We start from the raw sequence: 17614 nt of genomic DNA, 5'->3' as shown, positions 1-17614 counted from the left end.
CGGCAGCATCTCTGGAGAGAAGCAATGGGTGACGTTTCGAGTCAAGAACCTTCTTTTCAGACCGAAGAGTCTCAACACGAAACCACCCATTGCTTCTCTCCAGAGATGCTGCCGGTCCCGCTGAGTTACTCCAGCTTTGTGTCCATCTTCAAATGACGTCACGCGCTCCAGACGGCTGTGCATTCGAATGAAGTCGCGCGCGACCTTCGCGGGACCGTCGCGGCTCAACGCGACCATGAGGTCGCGTAATTTGCGTGTAAAGGTCACGCAAGTGGGACAGGCCCTTAAGAGCCACAACAAGGTAGATTGGGAGATTAGCACGTGAGAGATCCATTCAAGAGTCTGATAATGGCGGGGAAGAAACTTTAGACTTTGGAGATACAGTGTGAAAACGGGCGTTTCGGCCCACCGAGTCGGTGCCGACCAGCGATCGCCCCGTACACTAGCACTATCCTACAAACTAGGGACTAATGTGTACGGCTTTGAAGTGTGGGAGGAAACCAGTGCACCCGGAGAAAACCCAGGCATCATATGGAGAACGTACAAACTCTTGTACAATGGAACCTATAGTCGGGATCAAGCCCAGGTCTTTGGCGCCGTGAGGCTGCAGCTCTACCGCTGTGTCACTGTGCCACCCATTGTGTTGCAGTTCCTGTTTCTAAATCTGGTCATGTGTTTTCCAGCTTTTGTATCATCTGCCCAATGGGAGAAGTGTGAATGAACAGGTTGTTGGCCGATCTTGATTATGTTGGCTGACTTCCCAAGGCAGCGTGAAGTCTGGATGGAGGCATTTGGAGGGTGGAGGTTGTGTGGCTGCTTTGCATACTTGGATCTTCTCCAGAAAGATCAGCCGTGTTTAATAAACCTTCACCACTGGCATCGCCTCCATTTTTATCATTCAGCCTTTCTTGATCTCCACCCTATCCCCCTTCTCTGCAACTTAAAATATGGTTCATTTGTAACTAATCCTTCATCTGAAGGCGGCACGATGACGTAGCTAGCGGTAGAGCTACTGCCTTACAGCATCAGACACCCCGGTTTCATCCTGACTACGGGTGCTGTCTGTGCGGAGTCTGTACGTTCTCCCCGTGACCTGAGTGGGTTTTCTCAGAAATCTTCGGTTTCCTCCCACACGACAAAGACGTGCAGGTTTGTACGTTAATCGGCTTGGTATAAATGTAAATTGTTCCTAGTCAAGTCACGTCAAGTCACATTTATTTATATAGCACATTTAAAAAACAACTCTCGTTGGCCAAAGTGCTTTACATTTGTTATAAGAATAGCACAACAAAACAGACTACATACATATATACATGTAGCCCTCACTCAGAGGACGTGTGTGTAGGATTGTGTTGGTGTACGGGGATCGCTGGTCGGCGCTGACTTGGTGGGCCGTAGGGCCTGTTTCCGCGCTGTATCTCTAAACTAAACTGATGAAAGATTATGAACTTGAAACATTGACTCCGTCCCATCTCTCTGCAAATGATACCTGACCTCAATGTTTTCAACTTTTTTTTGCAATTTCATCATTTTATCTTATGCTTTGCAATTTTGATCTGCCATGGCTTTCTTCAAACACACAAAGTTTTTTGAATGGGGAGATGTGGGAAATTGGGCCGAAGGGCCTGTTTCCACATTGTATCACTATCTCAGAGAGAGAGAGAGAGAGAGACGGCCGGTCGTGGGGTGATAGAAACATAGAAACATAGAAAATAGGTGCAGGAGTAGGCCATTCGGCCCTTCAAGCCTGCACCGCCATTCAATATGATCATGGCTGATTCTCCAACTCAGTATCCTGTACCTGCCTTCTCTCCATACCCCCTGATCCCTTTAGCCACAAGGGCCACATCTAACTCCCTCTTAAATATAGCCAATGAACTGGCCTCAACTACCTTCTGTGGCAGAGAGTTCCAGAGACTCACCACTCGGTGCATGAAAAATGTTTTTCTCATCTCGGTCCTAAAGGATTTCCCCTTTACCCTTAAACTGTGACCCCTTGTTCTGGACTTCCCCAACATCGGGAACAATCTTCCTGCATCTAGCCTGTCCAACCCCCTAAGAATTTTGTAAGGTTCTATAAGATCCCCCCTCAATCTTCCAGGATAGGAATGGAAGCGACGGCTGCAACAGGCCTTCATGGCCAGTTGTAGCTGAGACTATAAAATTGTGCCTCTTTCATATAGACGGGGCTGTTCTGTACATTCTGTACTGACCGGGAGATTGTGATAGTCTTGCTGATCACTCTACCTTAATTGGTATGATGGCAATAGTCTTGCTGAGCTGTATACATAGAGTTTTTCACTGTACCTTGGTTTCAAAGATCTTTTATTGTTGCATGTACCAATTAAGGAACAGTGATATGCAAATTACCATGTAAGGAAATTAAGATAAATAAAATATAATCAAAACCATTGAGGATGTTTAAGGGCCTGTCCCACTTTCACGATCTAATTCACGACCTTTTTTACTCGTGGACATTATTCAGTACCTATGACCAGCATCACGGTCTGCTACGGCCTACCTACGACCTCGCGACGACCATGCTGCGAGTATGAGTCAAGGGCAAACTCGGCAGAGGTCGTGAAAATGGGACAGGCCCTTAAAGAAGGAACTGCAGATGCTGGAAAATCGAAGGTAGACAAAAATGTTGGAGAAACTTAGCAGGTGAGGCGGCATCTATGGAGCGAAGGAAATAGGCAATGTTTCGATCCGAATCTCTGGTGAATCTCTGGAATTCTCTGCCACAGAAGGTATTTGAGGCCAGTTCATTGACTATATTTAAGAGAGAGTTAGATGTGGCCCTTGTGGCTAAAGGGATCAGGTGGTATGGAGAGAAGGCAGGTACAGGATACTGAGTTGGATGATCAGCCATGATCATATTGAATGGCGGTGCAGGCTCGAAGGGCCGAATGGCCTACTCCTGCACCTATTTTCTATGTTTCTATGAAACGTTGCCTATTTCCTTCGCTCCATAGATGCCGCCTCACCCGCTGAGTTTCTCCTGCATTTTTGTCTGCCAACCATTGAGGATTCCTTGTTTCCACTTTACAAAATGCGAATCTCTTTGGAAGAGGAGGAAGGATATTCATGGAATAAATAAAATGCCTTGAATCTTTGCAGAATTTTAGATGTCTTTGGAACTAAAATGTTTTCATGTCTTTCTTTCATACAGGATCCTGCAGGTATATTTGAACTCGTGGAAGTAGTTGGAAATGGCACATATGGACAAGTGTATAAGGTAATGCAAAAGTGGCCTTTTGATTTTATAATGGGAATTTTTAGTTTTAGTTTATATTTATATAATTTATAGAAGTCGTGGGCTTCTGTGTCTGCGCTTTAAAAAAAATCTTTTTTTAAATTTTAATTATTTATTTTTATGTTACATGACTGTAACGAAAATCCATTTCCTTGTTTCATGAGATAATGACAATAAATTGAATACAATACAATATTAATATATTATGAGAATAATTATACAAAAATTCTGAAATCTTCATTGAAAGTTGGAATACTAAACAACCTTGTAATCAAACCTTGGAATCACAGGAGTGAGTAAAGGCAATATGGTATTTTGGGGTTTCTCTCGGATAAGGCATGGGGTCTGAATTATTTTGGCATGTTTGTAGAAGTGATCTATGAGGATCCAACTGCAGGAAATGCTACACTTGTCCAACAGCAGGAGATGCAACACCTGTCCCTTTACCTCCCCCCTCGACTCCATCCAAGGACCCAATCAGTCTTTCCAGGTGAGGCAGAGGTTCACCTGCACCTCCTCCAACCTCATCTACTGCATCCGCTGTTCCAGGTGTCAACTTCTCTACATCGGCGAGACCAAGCGCAGGCTCGGCGATCGCTTCGCCCTACACCACCGCTCAGTTCGTACTAACCAACCTGATCTCCCGGTTGCTCAGCACTTCAACTATCTGACCTTTGTCCTGGGCCTCCTCCATTGCCAGAGTGAGGCCCAGTGCAAATTGGAGGAAGAGCACCTCATATTTCGCTTGGGCAGTTTACACCCCAGCGGTATGAACATTGACTTCTCTAATTTCAGATAGTCCTTGCTTTCTCCCGCTTTCCCCTCCACTTCCCAGCTCTCCCAAAGCCTACTGTCTCCGCCTCTTCCCTTCATTCCCCCCCCCCCCCAACACCGACATCAGTCTGAAGAAGGGTCTCGACCCGAAACATCGCCAATTCCTTCTCTCCATAGATGCTGCCTCACCTGCTGAGTTACTCCAGCATTTGATGTCACCTTCTAGCTAACAATGATCTATTCTACATTTTCCTTGATCCTCATCCCCTTTGATGTCTCGTTTTCACACCTTACACTTCCTTAGCTGTCTCCCTCTCCCCGGATTCTCAGTCTGAAGAACGGTCTAACCCGAAAGGTCCCCCATTCTTTCTATCCAGGTGGATAGAAAGAATTATTATACCAAGCCGATTAACCTACAAACCTGTACGTCTTTGGAGCGTCGGAGGAAACTGAAGATCTCGGAAGCAACCCATGCAATCACGGGGAGAACGTACAAACTCTGAACAGACAGGCACCCAGAGTCCTGATCGAACTCCGGTCTTAGGTGCTGTAAGGCAGTAGCTCTATGTCATCATGCCACCTTCAGATGAAGGATTAGTTACAAATGAACCAGAGAAGGGGATACAGAGAAGGGCATAGGGTGGAGATTTGGAAAGACGGAATGATAAAAATTGTGAGGATGCCAGTGGTGAAGGCTTTATTAACCATGGCTGATCTTTCTGGAGAAGATCCAAGTATGCATACCAACCACACCACCTCCACCCTCCAAATGACTCCATCTACACTTCACGCTGCCTTGGGAAGTCAGCCAACATAATCAAGCACGGCCAACAACCTGTTTAAGAAGGAACTGCAGATGCTGGAAAATCGAAGGTACACAAAAAAGCTGGAGAAACTCAGCGGGTGCAGCAGCATCTATGGAGCGAAGGAAATAGGCAACGTTTCGGCCCGAAACGTTGCCTATTTCCTTCGCTCCATAGATGCTGCTGCACCCGTTGAGTTTCTCCAGCTTTTTTGTGTATGGCCAACAACCAGTTCATTCTCATTTCTAGCATTGGGCAGAAGCTACGTACAACACCGGGGTCTCAGCAACTCTACCGCTGCGCCACCGTGCCGCCTATCACTTTAAAGCCAGAAAGAAAATATAGAGCTGGCCGCACCGATAATCACCAGTGCTGCCATGTCCAACCATTCTGTGATGCTGTACATTGAAGAGTTTGCATGCTTGATCAGGTGCTGCTTTTTCCCCTCCTGTGGCATGAGTCATGAATACAAATGATCATTCAAGCTGCATGACTCCATGGCAATCGTTCGTTTATACCGTGCTGCGCATCATGAATATTTTTCATAACATTTTCTGCTGCACATCATCTCCTAGTGAAATGAATGAGCAATGAATAACAAGAGGGGATTCAGAGGGTGCTTTCAATAAAATCCCCAGATTGACACTGATAAGCGAAGCCATCACGATTCATCAACTGGAAAGTTCCCGCAGATTTCCCCCAACTTGTCTTCCTGCTTACTCGCAGATGTAACTTTTTTTGTGCTTGTTTTTTTTTAATCGTGGTAAACACTTGGGTAGCTTATGCCTTTATCACAGACCCCACATTGCAAATTGGTGTGTGTGCGCCAGTGAGTTCATCCCTTCCCTGTCCTCTGAACATTCTCATTGAAAAATCTCCCTATTATAGGGCAGGCGTGGAGTGTTAGTTTATAGGGTGGGTTAGTATTATAGGGTGGGGTGTTAGTTGCTGCCTTAAGGGCCTGTCCCATTTGGGCGTCATTTGCTCGTCATTTAAGCGTCACAACAGACGCACGTGCTGCGTGCATGGTGCGCATTACGCGCGCATGGTGCGCATTATGCGTGTGCGGTGACCTAGGCAGTGACGCGCGCGGCGCCCCAGGATTTTGGGACTCACAAAATCTTTGCTCGCCCATCTGCGTGACGCGCAAATGAGGCCCAAGTGGGACAGGCCCTTTACAGTCCCTGATTCTTAGGTTTGACAGTCCTCGGATTCGACCATGACTACAGGTGCCTGGCTGTATGGAGTTTGTACATTCTCTACATGAACTCCACATGAACTCCTCAGGCCGCTTGTTCCATATTCCTTGGAAAGCAGAAGGCTGAAGAGTGATAGCTTGGAGGTGCATAAAATCATGGCAGGAATCAATAAGGTGAATGCACCGTCTTTCACCCAGAGCAGAGGAATTAAGTACCAGAGGGCATAGGTTTAAGGTGAGGGAGGAAAGATTCAATAGGAAACTGAGGGACAACTTTTTCACAGAGGGTGGTGGGTATGTGGAACGAGCTGCCAGAGGGTGTAGTTGAGTGAGGTACTTTTACAATTAAAAGACATTTGGGCAGGTACATGAGGAAAGGCTAAGAGAAATATGGACCAAACAAGGGCAGGTGGGATTGGTGTACCTTGGCTGACATGGACAAGTTGCCCCGAAAGCCCTGTTTCCGTGCTCTCTGACTATCACCTTGTTACTACCTATTTCTAATATTCTTCCTTCAACTTTTCTCAACCTAGACTTTCTTGTTTCTCTTTCCCAGTCTTGATGAAGGGTCGTAGACCTGAAACAATATTTCTCTTTCCAGAGATGCTGTGTGACCTACTGAGATTTACCACTTTTTGTTTCAGTTTTCCAGCATCTGCCCTTGTATAATATTAGAACGGGTGTTGGGGGTTATGGGGCGAAGGCAGGAGAATGGGGTTGAGAGGGAAAGATAGATCAGCCATGTTTGAATGGTGGAGTAGACTCAGTGGGCCGAATGGCCTAATAATGCTTAAGAAAGAACTGCAGATGCTGGAAAATCAAAGGTGGACAAAAATGCTGGAGAAACTCAGCAGGCGAGGCAGCATCTATAGAGCAAAGGAATAGTGACGTTTCAGGTCGACACCCTTCTTCAGACAGAAAAGGCCTAATAGCGCTCCTTTTTTAGTCTCTTACCTCGACGGAAATGCGATTTTCCCCCATATCATATCTCCGTTCGCACTGCGGCCTAACGCCGAGGAGCTGGTGGCCTCTGCTGGAAGTGTGATCCCTTTGCCAGGGATCGACCTCCGAGCTCCAACCAGGAGAGCCTGCGGACTTTAGCTTTGTGCAGCTCGCGGTCCCCGACTTCAGGAGCTTCAACCAGCCCGACGCAGGGGCTTCGATCGTCCCGACGGATGGTTCGACAGCCCCGACCGCGGGAGAATAAAGAGGAGAAGGTTAAAGGCCCTGTCCCACTTGCCGATTTTTTTCAGTGACTGCCGGCGTCATATCAGTGTCGCCAAAAGATTGTGAACATTTCAAAATCTAGCGGTGACAAAAAAAATGAAACGACATTTGAAAAAACACCTCGCGTCCTATGTCATCATGCCGCAAATTTTTTGGTGACCTGATTTCGTCAGGCAATGATGCTGGCAGTCGCCAAAAAAATTGCCAAGTGGGACAGGCCCTTTATTGCCTTCCATGGTGAGGAATGTGGGGAATCCGTTGTGGTGGATGTTTATGTTAACTTTTATGTAGTTGTGTGTCTTGTTGCTTTTTTTTTGTACCTCTTATTGTCACGTGTACCTCAATGAAACCTTTTAATGTATGTATTTCTGGTTCCCTGTTGCTGAGACAGTGGCTGTGCCATAAGCTCAAACTTGTTCGGCTAACTGGGTCTCATCGGGCTGAATTTAGCCTCAATTTCCTGCTATTTTTTCCAATTAGCATTTTCTTTTAGAAAAACTTCTATTGAAATTCTATCATCCGTTCAGATCACTGTGACTCAGTTTTTCGAAAGATAAATCTAATTCTCCTTTCATCTTCACTTCCTATACTGTGCTGCATAAAATGGGGAGGTCTGATCAGTAAGATGTGATCATATTTTCAAAGGACTAGGTGCCTGACCCTTTTGATTGCACTCAGTGTAAGGAGTTTAATTAGTGGCGACTGAAGCTCTCTAATTTAACACTACTAACCAAGCATTTGCTCCTACAGTCAGTGTAGCATAGATTAAATTAATGCAAGGCACAGTCAATGCAGATGATATTGTTTTTAATGCAAAGTCAAGTACACACATTTTATTTCTCACAGGAACCATTATTTGGAGGAGATTGTTAATCCAGTTTACAGTTTTAGTTTATTGAAAAGCTTTTGTTGCGTGCTATCCAGTCAGTGGAAAGACAATACTTGATTACAATCGAGCCATTTACCTGATAAGGGGACAATGTTTAGAAACATAGAAACATAGAAAATAGGTGCAGGAGTAGACCATTCGCCCTTCGAGCCTGCACCGCCATTCAATATGATCATGGCTGATCATCCAACTCAGTATCCTGTACCTGCCTTCTCTCCATACCCCCTGATCCCTTTAGCCACATGGGCCACATCTAACTCCCTCTTATATATAGCCAATGAACTGGCCTCAACTACCTTCTGTGGCAGAGAATTCCACAGATTCACCACTCTCTGTGTGAAAAATGATTTTCTCATCTCGGTCCTAAAAGATTTTCCCCTTATCCTTAAACTGTGACCCCTTGTTCTGGACTTCCCCAACATTGGGAACAATCTTCCTGCATCTAGCCTGTCCAACCCCTTAAGAAATTCGTAAGTTTCTGTAAGATCCCCCCTCAATCTTCTAAATTCTAGCGAGTACAAGCCGAGTCTATCCAGTCTTTCTTCATATGAAAGTCCTGCCATCCCAGGAATCAGTCTGGTGAACCTTCTCTGTACTCCCTCTATGGCAAGAATGTCCTTCCTCAGAAAGTGCTGATCCTTGAAACCCTGGGGGTTCAGCTGAAGTTTCCCATGTTTATAATAGGGTCTGATTTCCTTCCTTGAATATGATCCATGTTCTTTCCTGCCGAGATGCTTGGCATTCTAATCGGAAACTGAGTCATTTTCTTCGTAACAGAAGTTACTTTTTGAGGGGAAAAAGCTAAATGTACTTTTCCTTCTATTTGGCACCTCAATTGGTGATTATATAACGCTGGCATACAGCACCCTCCATAATGTTTGGGACAAAGACCCATTTATTTATTTGTCTCTGTACTCCACAATTTGAGATTTGTAATAGGAAAAAATCACATGTGGTTAAAGTGCGCATTGTCAGATTTGAATAAAGGCCATTTTTATACATTTTGGTTTCACCATATAGAAATTACAGCTGCGTTTATACATAGCCTCTGACCGGCACCTCCCTCCTCCCATCATCGCGCTGAATTATCGTGGTCCCGCCCCCATTGCCTGCTGACCGACATCTCTCTCGTCCAATCGGCGCCCTCCCTCGATCAGCCGTCCCACCCCCACTGTCTCGCGGGAAACGGAGATTTCACCGGGTTTTAAAATCTGGATTACAAAAAATGGGGGGGAATCATCCCCCACCTCTCAAAACAGAAGGGGGGACGTGCGTCCCCTGCACCCCCCCCGGGATTTCCGCCCCTGATTTAGAGATACAGAGTGGAAACAGGCCCTTTGGCCCACCGTGTCTGCCCTGACCATTAATACTATCCTACACACTAGGGATAATGTCCACTTATACCAGCCAATTAACCTACAAGCCTGTATGCCTTTGGAGTATGGGAGGAAACCAAAGATCTCGGTGAAAACCCACACATGTCACGGGGAGAATGTACAAACTCCGTGCCGACAGCACCCGTAGTCAGAATTGAACTCTGGTCTCTGGCATTGTAAGGCAGCAACTCTACCACTATGGCACTGTGCTGCCCGAGTTAGTGGATGTCGGTAGTGATTAATGATCCAGGATAGTGGATGAGAAAGTGGGATAACAGAAATTTAGTAAGTGGGTGATGGATGGGCCGAAGGAGCAGTATCTCTAAAACCTAAAGTGTAATCTTACATGAATCCATATTTTGTAGCATGAAAGCAGACATTTTGGCCCAAGGTGCCTTTCTGAATTAATCCCATTTGCCTCTGGCCCATATCTCTTTCAATCCTTTCTATCCATGAACCATCCAAATGTCAACATAATTGTGCCCGCCCTTACCACTTCCCGTTGCAGCTGGTCCCATACACGATGGAACTTATTGGCTTCTAATTTTATCTGAAAGACAACAGAAGTAGCTTTGTGCAATGTTTGCTCGTGGGTACATTGGGCGAGAGCCTAAATGTTATCCTCCGAGGGCTTTATCCTATGATCTCTGGGCTCCAAAAGGCAGAAGGTTTGAGATCTGGCACCTTTTGCAAAAACTGCACATGTGATGCATCTTCAGTAAGTTCTAATTCAATGCAGCCCTGTGTCTGAGGACATTTTGACGACAAATGTTCATATTCCAAATTTAATACAGTGATTCGCTTATATTTTTAAACTATTGGCAAAGCTAGCCTGGGAATTCTGTTTGATATTTTGTGCAGTTTAGCATTATGAATTCTAGTGGCTACTCCTTGCCCGTGGCAAAATATATTAACTGCCTAGAGTGAAGCTCCATAAAGCAGCTAGATTTTGTTATAGTTGATCTCTACGGACGCTTAGCATTAGTGGCGGCGCTGCCTTGCAGCTGCGGCTCGCCTGCAGTCCGTTTGTCTTTTCTGTTTTTTGTTTTCTCTTGTCCCGTTTTTACAGTTTATTTCGGTTTATTTAGTTGTGTAAGTGTGGGGGGGTTGTGTAACATGTTTTTTGACTCTTCCTTCGGGGGGGGGATGCAACCTTTCCTGCCGTATCCCCCGTCTCCGTGTCCGTCTGCGCTGAGGCCTATCGCGGAGCTGGCAGCCTCCAACTGCGACCGACCTCGAGGCTGCGGAGGCAGAGCCTGGACTTACCAACGCGAGGCTGGCCGACTTCGGGGCTGTGGTTGCGGTGCGACCCAACTTCTAACCTGACTTTGGAGACTCGGCCGCGGGCCAGTGGACGACATCGTCGGGAGCTCGCAGGTCACAGGTTGGTGACCTGTTTTTCCGGAGCTCCCGCAACAACAGCTGCGTCCGCTGGACTGGAGGGCGGCAGCTTCAGCAGCTTCGACCGCCCCGGGCCGCGGAGTTTGAACCGGCCCGTTTGCGGAGCTTTGTGCAATGTTTGCTCGTGGATTCAGAAGTTTGATGACACTCGCTTCTCTCTCTCATAGGTGTTAGTAACAAATCGAGCTGCCTGTCTTTGGACACGTTCGGTGGAAGAAATGTTTTTATTTGTGTATGGGTCCCATGCTGCAACTGCGTAGTCCAAATGAGGTCTAACGAGGGTGAAGTATAGCTTCTACTTGACAGAAGTTGAACAATGATGAAAGCCATTATTCAATGCACACCCGATGTACTGGAGCAGTTCCGGCGTCCCTTTCCTCCTCACCTTGAAGGCGCTGGAGGCATTGCCCCCGTTCACCCTCACCCTCCGACAGGCGTCCCTCCTGGTTACGCCGTCTGCCAAGCCTTTGTGCCGGTTCCCAATCCCATCGACCATCGAGCCTTCTGGCAGACTGATCTTTCAGCCGGGTTCCCCGTCCCACCGACCGACGACACTTTGTGTGGGTCCTCCGTCGTCGGTCCGCGGCTGGGCGAGTATTCCTACAAGGTCGGTCCGTGGCGGGCGGGCAGGTCAGTATCAGAATCAGATTTTATCCGCCAAGTATGTTTTACAACATACGAGGAATTTCACTGGCCAGGTCAGTCATACAGTTAAAAGCAACAGATCACTTCGAAAACACATTTTAAGATGAACATCCACCACAGTGACTCCTACACATTCCTCACTGTGATGGAAGGTGAAATAAAGTTCAAGTCCTTCCCTTAGTTCTTCCTCGGTCGTGGGCCTCGAGCCCCCGTTGACGGGACGGTCTTGACTCCCGTAGCCGGCGGCGTTCGGGCCCTCCTCGTCGAGGCGATCCGCTCCTGCATCGGGGGGGGATGTCAGCTCCCCCGGGCCGGGCGTTCGAACCTCACATCGGGGCTGGTCGAACCTTCTACGGCGTTGGAGCTCCCGACTCGGCCTCACCCAAGACTGCGAGCCATTGATGGTAAGTCTGCAAACCGCGGTGGGAGCGATCCCAGGCAAGGGATCAGCTCCGATGGTAAGTCCGCGGTAAGTGGGGCTCACGACAGTCCGTGGCGGCTCCCAGCTCCATCGATGATAGGCCACAGAGCCCGGAGAATGTGATCCGATAAATGATCACATCTCCTGGAAGGTAGGGACCTGAAAAAAAAGTTTCCCCCGTTCCCCCCCCCGACAAAAACAAACCGAGCAACATTAAAACACACTTTCAACAGATGCTAAAAATAAAAAAATGTATGAAAAAACTAACAGACTGCCGGCAGGGCGGCCAACTCCCCCGGCGCCCCTGGTGGTACTCTGTAAATTCAATACTTTGGAGTACCACTTGCGCGAGGCTTGAGACACCAAGGAGGCCGAGGCCCTTTAGCGGCCGAACTCAAGACCCGGACTGGCGGATTGCGGATTCAGCGGTCAAACAGAAGACCTGGCAGATTACGGCATCGGAGCGATCCTGCCGAGCGAGCACCTGCTCGTCCTCCGAAGACCAGAGAGAACCGGTAACGACGAGCAAGGCCGGAAGGAGAGGAAACTGATGTCCTCGTGGTCAGCTGCGGGAGATGCCCCCCCCCCCCCCCCCCCCCCCCCCCCCCGCCCGGCTTCTAGGGAACAAAGGTGGATGGACGAGGAGAGGAACGTACGTAGCAGCCAAGGAAGAAGATGGCTGGAGGCTTGCAACAGCCTGGGACTTGCCCGGAACCTTAGATCTAGAGTGTGGACTTTGAAAACGGTGCCAAAAAATAGCGCCTCTTGCATACGATACAATACGATAGAACTTTATTCATCCCAGGAGGGAAATTGATTTGCCGACTGTCATAAAAACACAAAATACATGAAACTTGAAATTAAAGTGACGAGTGGAAAGGATCGGGGATGCGGAAAGAATGTGGAAAGCGGGCTCAGTGGATCATTTCTGTACACTTGCTAATCGGGAGTATAGCAGTACTTGCGTGGACTGGATGTAAAACATTTTATTTCACTGTGTTAACACTTTGCACACGCGATAATGAACAGGGCAAGTTTGGCGGGATATGGACCAAATGTGGGACTAGTATAGCTGGTGTGGGCAAGTTGGGCCGAAGGGCCATTCACGCTGTATCACTATCACTCTATGTTAATAAAAGCCCCATTGAACCTTTTGATATGGGGAGTTTTGCTCACCTGGCACTGTTTTCATATCCCTGGCTCTCGTTTAAATGGAATTCACTGATTAGACAAATTTGCAAAGTCGGCATTGATCAAAGCTAGAACTACACTGATCTGCTTGCCATTGAGCTGTCTCAGCAAGCCACGTTCACCTGCAAAGTGCACTATTGATTTTCAAAAAAGGCATCTGCTAAAGTTTCACACAGGGAGTAGTTATTTAAAAAAAAAAGGCTAATTGATCTGTAAAAGGATAAAAAAAGATGTGTAAAAAGTTATTTTCAGACTGGCTGGCTGTTGCACATGAACTGCAATGTGTATCAGTAATTGGACACCCAACAATTAAAGATAACATTTCCAGAAGCACTTGGCTTTGTCATTTGGTGGTGGATATAAGTCAGTGAGTTTATTGGCCAAGTATTCACATACAAGGAATTTGCCTTGGTGCTCCGGCCACAAGTAACAACATGACATACAGTGACAGTTACGAATGACTCAGAAAACACTAAACATTAATAATAATAAAACATTAATGATAAAACACCATTGATCAAGCATGTGAACCAACAAAATACCAGATCAAAGGGAGGCGACAGATTTTTGGCTGTTGAGTAGAGCAACTACTCGTGGATAAAAACTGTTTTGATGTCTGGCTGTGGCAGCTTTGACAGTCCGCAGTCGCCTTCCAGAGGGAAGTGATTCAAAGAGTTTGTGGCCAGGGTGAGAGGGGTCAGAGATTATCTTTCCCGCTCGCTTCCTGGCCCTTGCAGTGTACAGTTCGTCAATGGAGGGGAAGGTTGCAGCCAATAACCTTCTCAGCTGATCGGACGATTCGCTGCAGCCTCCAGGTGTCGTGCTTGGTGGCTGAGCCAAACCAGACCATGATGGAGAAGGTGAGGACAGACTCTTCGATGGCCGTGTAGAATTGGACCATCATTGCCTGTGGCAGATTGTGCTTCCTCAGTTGCCGCAGGAAGTACATCCTCTGTTGTGCCTTTTTGACTGTGGATTCGATGGTCACCCCCCACTTAAGGTCCTTGGAGATGATTGTTCCCAGGAACTTAAAAGACTCCACAGATGTGACTGTGGTGTTGTTGATGGTGAGTGGGGTGAGGGGAGGGGGAGCTCTCCTAAAGTTACAATCAATTCCACTGTCTTAAGAGCATTGAACATAAGAGCATATATGGAACAAGCTGCTAAAGGAGGTAGTTGAGGCAGGTATTAGAGCGACATTTAAAATGCATTTGGCCAAGTACATGGATAGGAAAGGTTTAGAGCAGTGGTTCTTAACCTGGGGGTCGTTTGAGGCTTTGCCAGGGGTCATGAAGGGGACACAAATAACATCAATTTATTGAGCCCATGTTTAGGAACCTAACAAAGGTACATACCACATACAATATTGTGTTCGCGAATGCGCGTACTGGTGCCAAAACTGTTATGAACCACTGGTTTAGAGGAATATGGGCCAAAGACAGGCAGGTGGGACTAACTTGGATGAGACATCCTGGCAAGCATGGACGAGTAGGACCGAAGGGACTGTTTCAATGCTGTATGACTGTCCACAGAGTCCCACAGCCATCAGACTATTAAACACAACTTCAAACAAACTGAACTATAACAGCCTATTGCACTTTATCGGTTTATTTATGTGTGTGTGTGTATATATATGTATGTGTATGTTCTTGTGCTGCAGCAAGCAGGAATTTAATTGTCCTATCTGGGACACATGACAATAAACTCTCTTGACTTGACATGACTTGTCACTCTATGACAACAATTAGATAGAATGATAAAGACATATGGTATGCCTGCCTCGATCAGACAACGCATTGAGTAAGAGTCAGGAAGTCATCTTCTTCTTGCGTGTGGCGTGCACAGCCTAAAGTTGTTGGACAACTTGTTCTATTTGATCTTCCGTTTGTGCACGTCGAGTTGATTGCATTAGTCGAAACAGGGCGGACCAATCTTCCGCCCCTCAGGAAGTCATGTTGCAGCTTTATACAACTTTGAGGCCACATTTAGAGTATTGCATGCCGTTCTGGTCGCCCCATTATAGGAAACATATAGAGGCTTTGGAGAGGGTGCGGAAGATGTTTACCAGAATCCAGCCTGCAAGAACACAATGACACTGGTTTAAGTATCAACCCGGCGGTATGAATATTGATTTCTCTAACTTCAAGTAACGCTTGCATCCCCTCTCTCCCCGTCCCTCACCCACTAGTTTCACTCTCCTCCTACTGAGTTTCATTGTCTATAACTTGTTTTCACCTAGCCCACAGCTAACAAAGGTTTCGGCCCGAAACGTTGCCTATCTCCTTCGCTCCATAGATGCTGCTGCACCCACTGTGTTTCTCCAGCATTTTTGTGTACCCTCAGCTAACAATGGCCTGTTTCCTTTGTCATTGTTACTTTTTTGCACTCAGATTCAGATTCAGATTCAATCTCTGAATCTGAAACTCCTTTCATTAATTTGTTCTTTATCTCTCTATCTCACCCTCCATACCTCTCGTTTCCCTAACCCCGACTCTGTCTGAAGAAGGGTCTAGAACCAAAATGTCACATCCTTTTTCTCCAGGGATGCTATCTGACCCGCTGAGTTTCTCCAGCTTTTTGCCTGTCTTCGATACCAGTTTAAGCTTATGTATGCAAATTAGCGTTGGGAAAATTCTGTTTACATTATGCTTACAGGTTTAATGCTAATGATCGATAAAATGATTTTAATTTGCCTGGCTCATGACCTGCCCTCCACTGGTTGTCCTTATCATGTCATCATTTATTATTTAAAGAAATGCCCCTGTCCCTCTAAGGAAACCTGAACGGAAACCTCTGGAGACTTTGCGCCCCACCCAAGGTTTCCGTGCGGTTCCCGGAGGTTGCAGGTGGTTGCCAGAGGTTGCAGGTAGTGGAAGCAGGTAGGGAGACTGTCAAAAACCTCCAGGAACCGCACGGAAATCTTGGGTGGGGCACAAAGTCTCCAGAGGTTTCCGTTCAGGTTTCCTAAGTGGGACAGGGGCATAACTCTTTGTAACGATTCCAATAAAATCAACCCTTTTTCTTTGAGTATTTAATGTCTTTGGTCAGTGGGTGATGAATCTGGAATTCATTGCCACAGAAGCCTGTGGATAGTACAGGTGTCTGGGGTTATGGGGAGAAGGCAGGAGAATGGCGTTGGGAGGGTTCCGCCATGATGGAATGACAGAGTAGACTTGATGGGCCGAATGGTCTAATTCAACTCCTATCATTTGTGAACATGTCCTGTCCAAAGCACCTTTTTTAACTCAAATTGTTATAATTTTATGATTCCACCCTTTATGATCAATTAAAACATTGAAAGATTTAAAGTTAATTTTCTTAATGGATTGCTCATTAGCAGCTGTTTGATGATGTTTGTTAAAGCCAATTAGCTTTTCAAAGCGTTTAAAATATGTGCATGAGAAATGTGCCAAGTTTGACTTGGCCAAACGAATCTGTGCATGGAAATAAATAATTTGTTTGAATGTGCAGAGCTGAATTTAAAAATAAATAAAATTGTGACATTCAAAGCCCATGCATTTACTAATTACCGATGAGAGGATGGTGATTTATTTTGTTCCTTTCAAATGCCCTAATGTCCTCATGTTGAACCCATCATCTTCCATAAGAACGAGTGAACTTCATTTATTTAGCCTTTTAAGCACGGTGGGACAACCAAGGACACTTCACAGGAACAATATGTTCATAGTTGATAAGCTGTAGGAGTAGAACAGCCCCCTGTCCCACTTAGGCAATTGTTTTGGCGACTAGGCTGTCGCCACATGGTCGCAGGGTGACGCCTGTATGGTCGCGAGTCGTCTCCTCAAGTCACCTAAAGAGTCGTAACGTTTTTCTGGTTGCCGCTGGATTTCGAAATGTTCAAAGCATTTCGGCGACTGTGGGCTTGACGTAGCGTGTCTTCTCCTGTCGTAGGTTGTCGCCAGGTGACGTTGGTTGTCGCCGGGTGCTGACTTCGGTGAATTCCATTGGCGCTACCTACATCAACCGGCGATGGGTACCGGCGACTGAATTGTCATCATTTGTCGCCGACAAGGTCGTTGCTTGTCATCGCTTGTTGCGGTTGGACATAGGTTGACATCGGTTGTTGTAAGTTGTCGCCTGTGTGGTCGTAGGTGGACGTCCTAATGGGTCGCCGGCTGTTGCTAGCTTGACGTCGACTAGGTGGTAGGTTGTCATGGCTCGTTGTAGACATTGTCGTGGTGGGGGGGGGGTCCAGTCCCCGCTTTTTCGGCGAATGCTAAGACTATGACAGTCGCCAAAAAAATCACCTAAGTGGGACAGGCCCTTCAGACCATTCGGCACATCATCTCCTCTGCCATTCAATCATGGGATCTCTTTCCCTCTCAACCCCTTTCTCCTGCCTTCTCCCCAAAACCCCTAACACCCTTCTGACCTACCAATCTGTGTCTACCTACATAACCCCTGACATTGAC

At 46.6% G+C, this 17614-nt stretch overlaps 1 protein-coding gene across 10 annotated transcripts in view; it reads left to right on the top strand.

Moving 5' to 3' along the window:
• The window catches only part of mink1 (misshapen like kinase 1), a 233540-nt gene that overhangs the window by 72930 nt on the left and 142996 nt on the right, over window positions 1-17614 (top strand). For all 10 annotated transcript variants that reach the window (XM_033014613.1, XM_033014612.1, XM_033014604.1 and 7 more), the window contains exon 2: window positions 3173-3238. In XM_033014613.1, the coding sequence (XP_032870504.1) occupies window positions 3173-3238 (66 nt within the window). The remainder of the gene's footprint in view (window positions 1-3172; window positions 3239-17614) is intronic.

The sequence above is a fragment of the Amblyraja radiata genome, chromosome 43, assembly GCF_010909765.2.
Source record: "Amblyraja radiata isolate CabotCenter1 chromosome 43, sAmbRad1.1.pri, whole genome shotgun sequence".
In the NCBI taxonomy this organism is placed as follows: domain Eukaryota; kingdom Metazoa; phylum Chordata; class Chondrichthyes; order Rajiformes; family Rajidae; genus Amblyraja; species Amblyraja radiata.
Note: the sequence above shows the minus strand (reverse complement) of the source record. Positions and strands in the feature narration are given on the sequence as shown.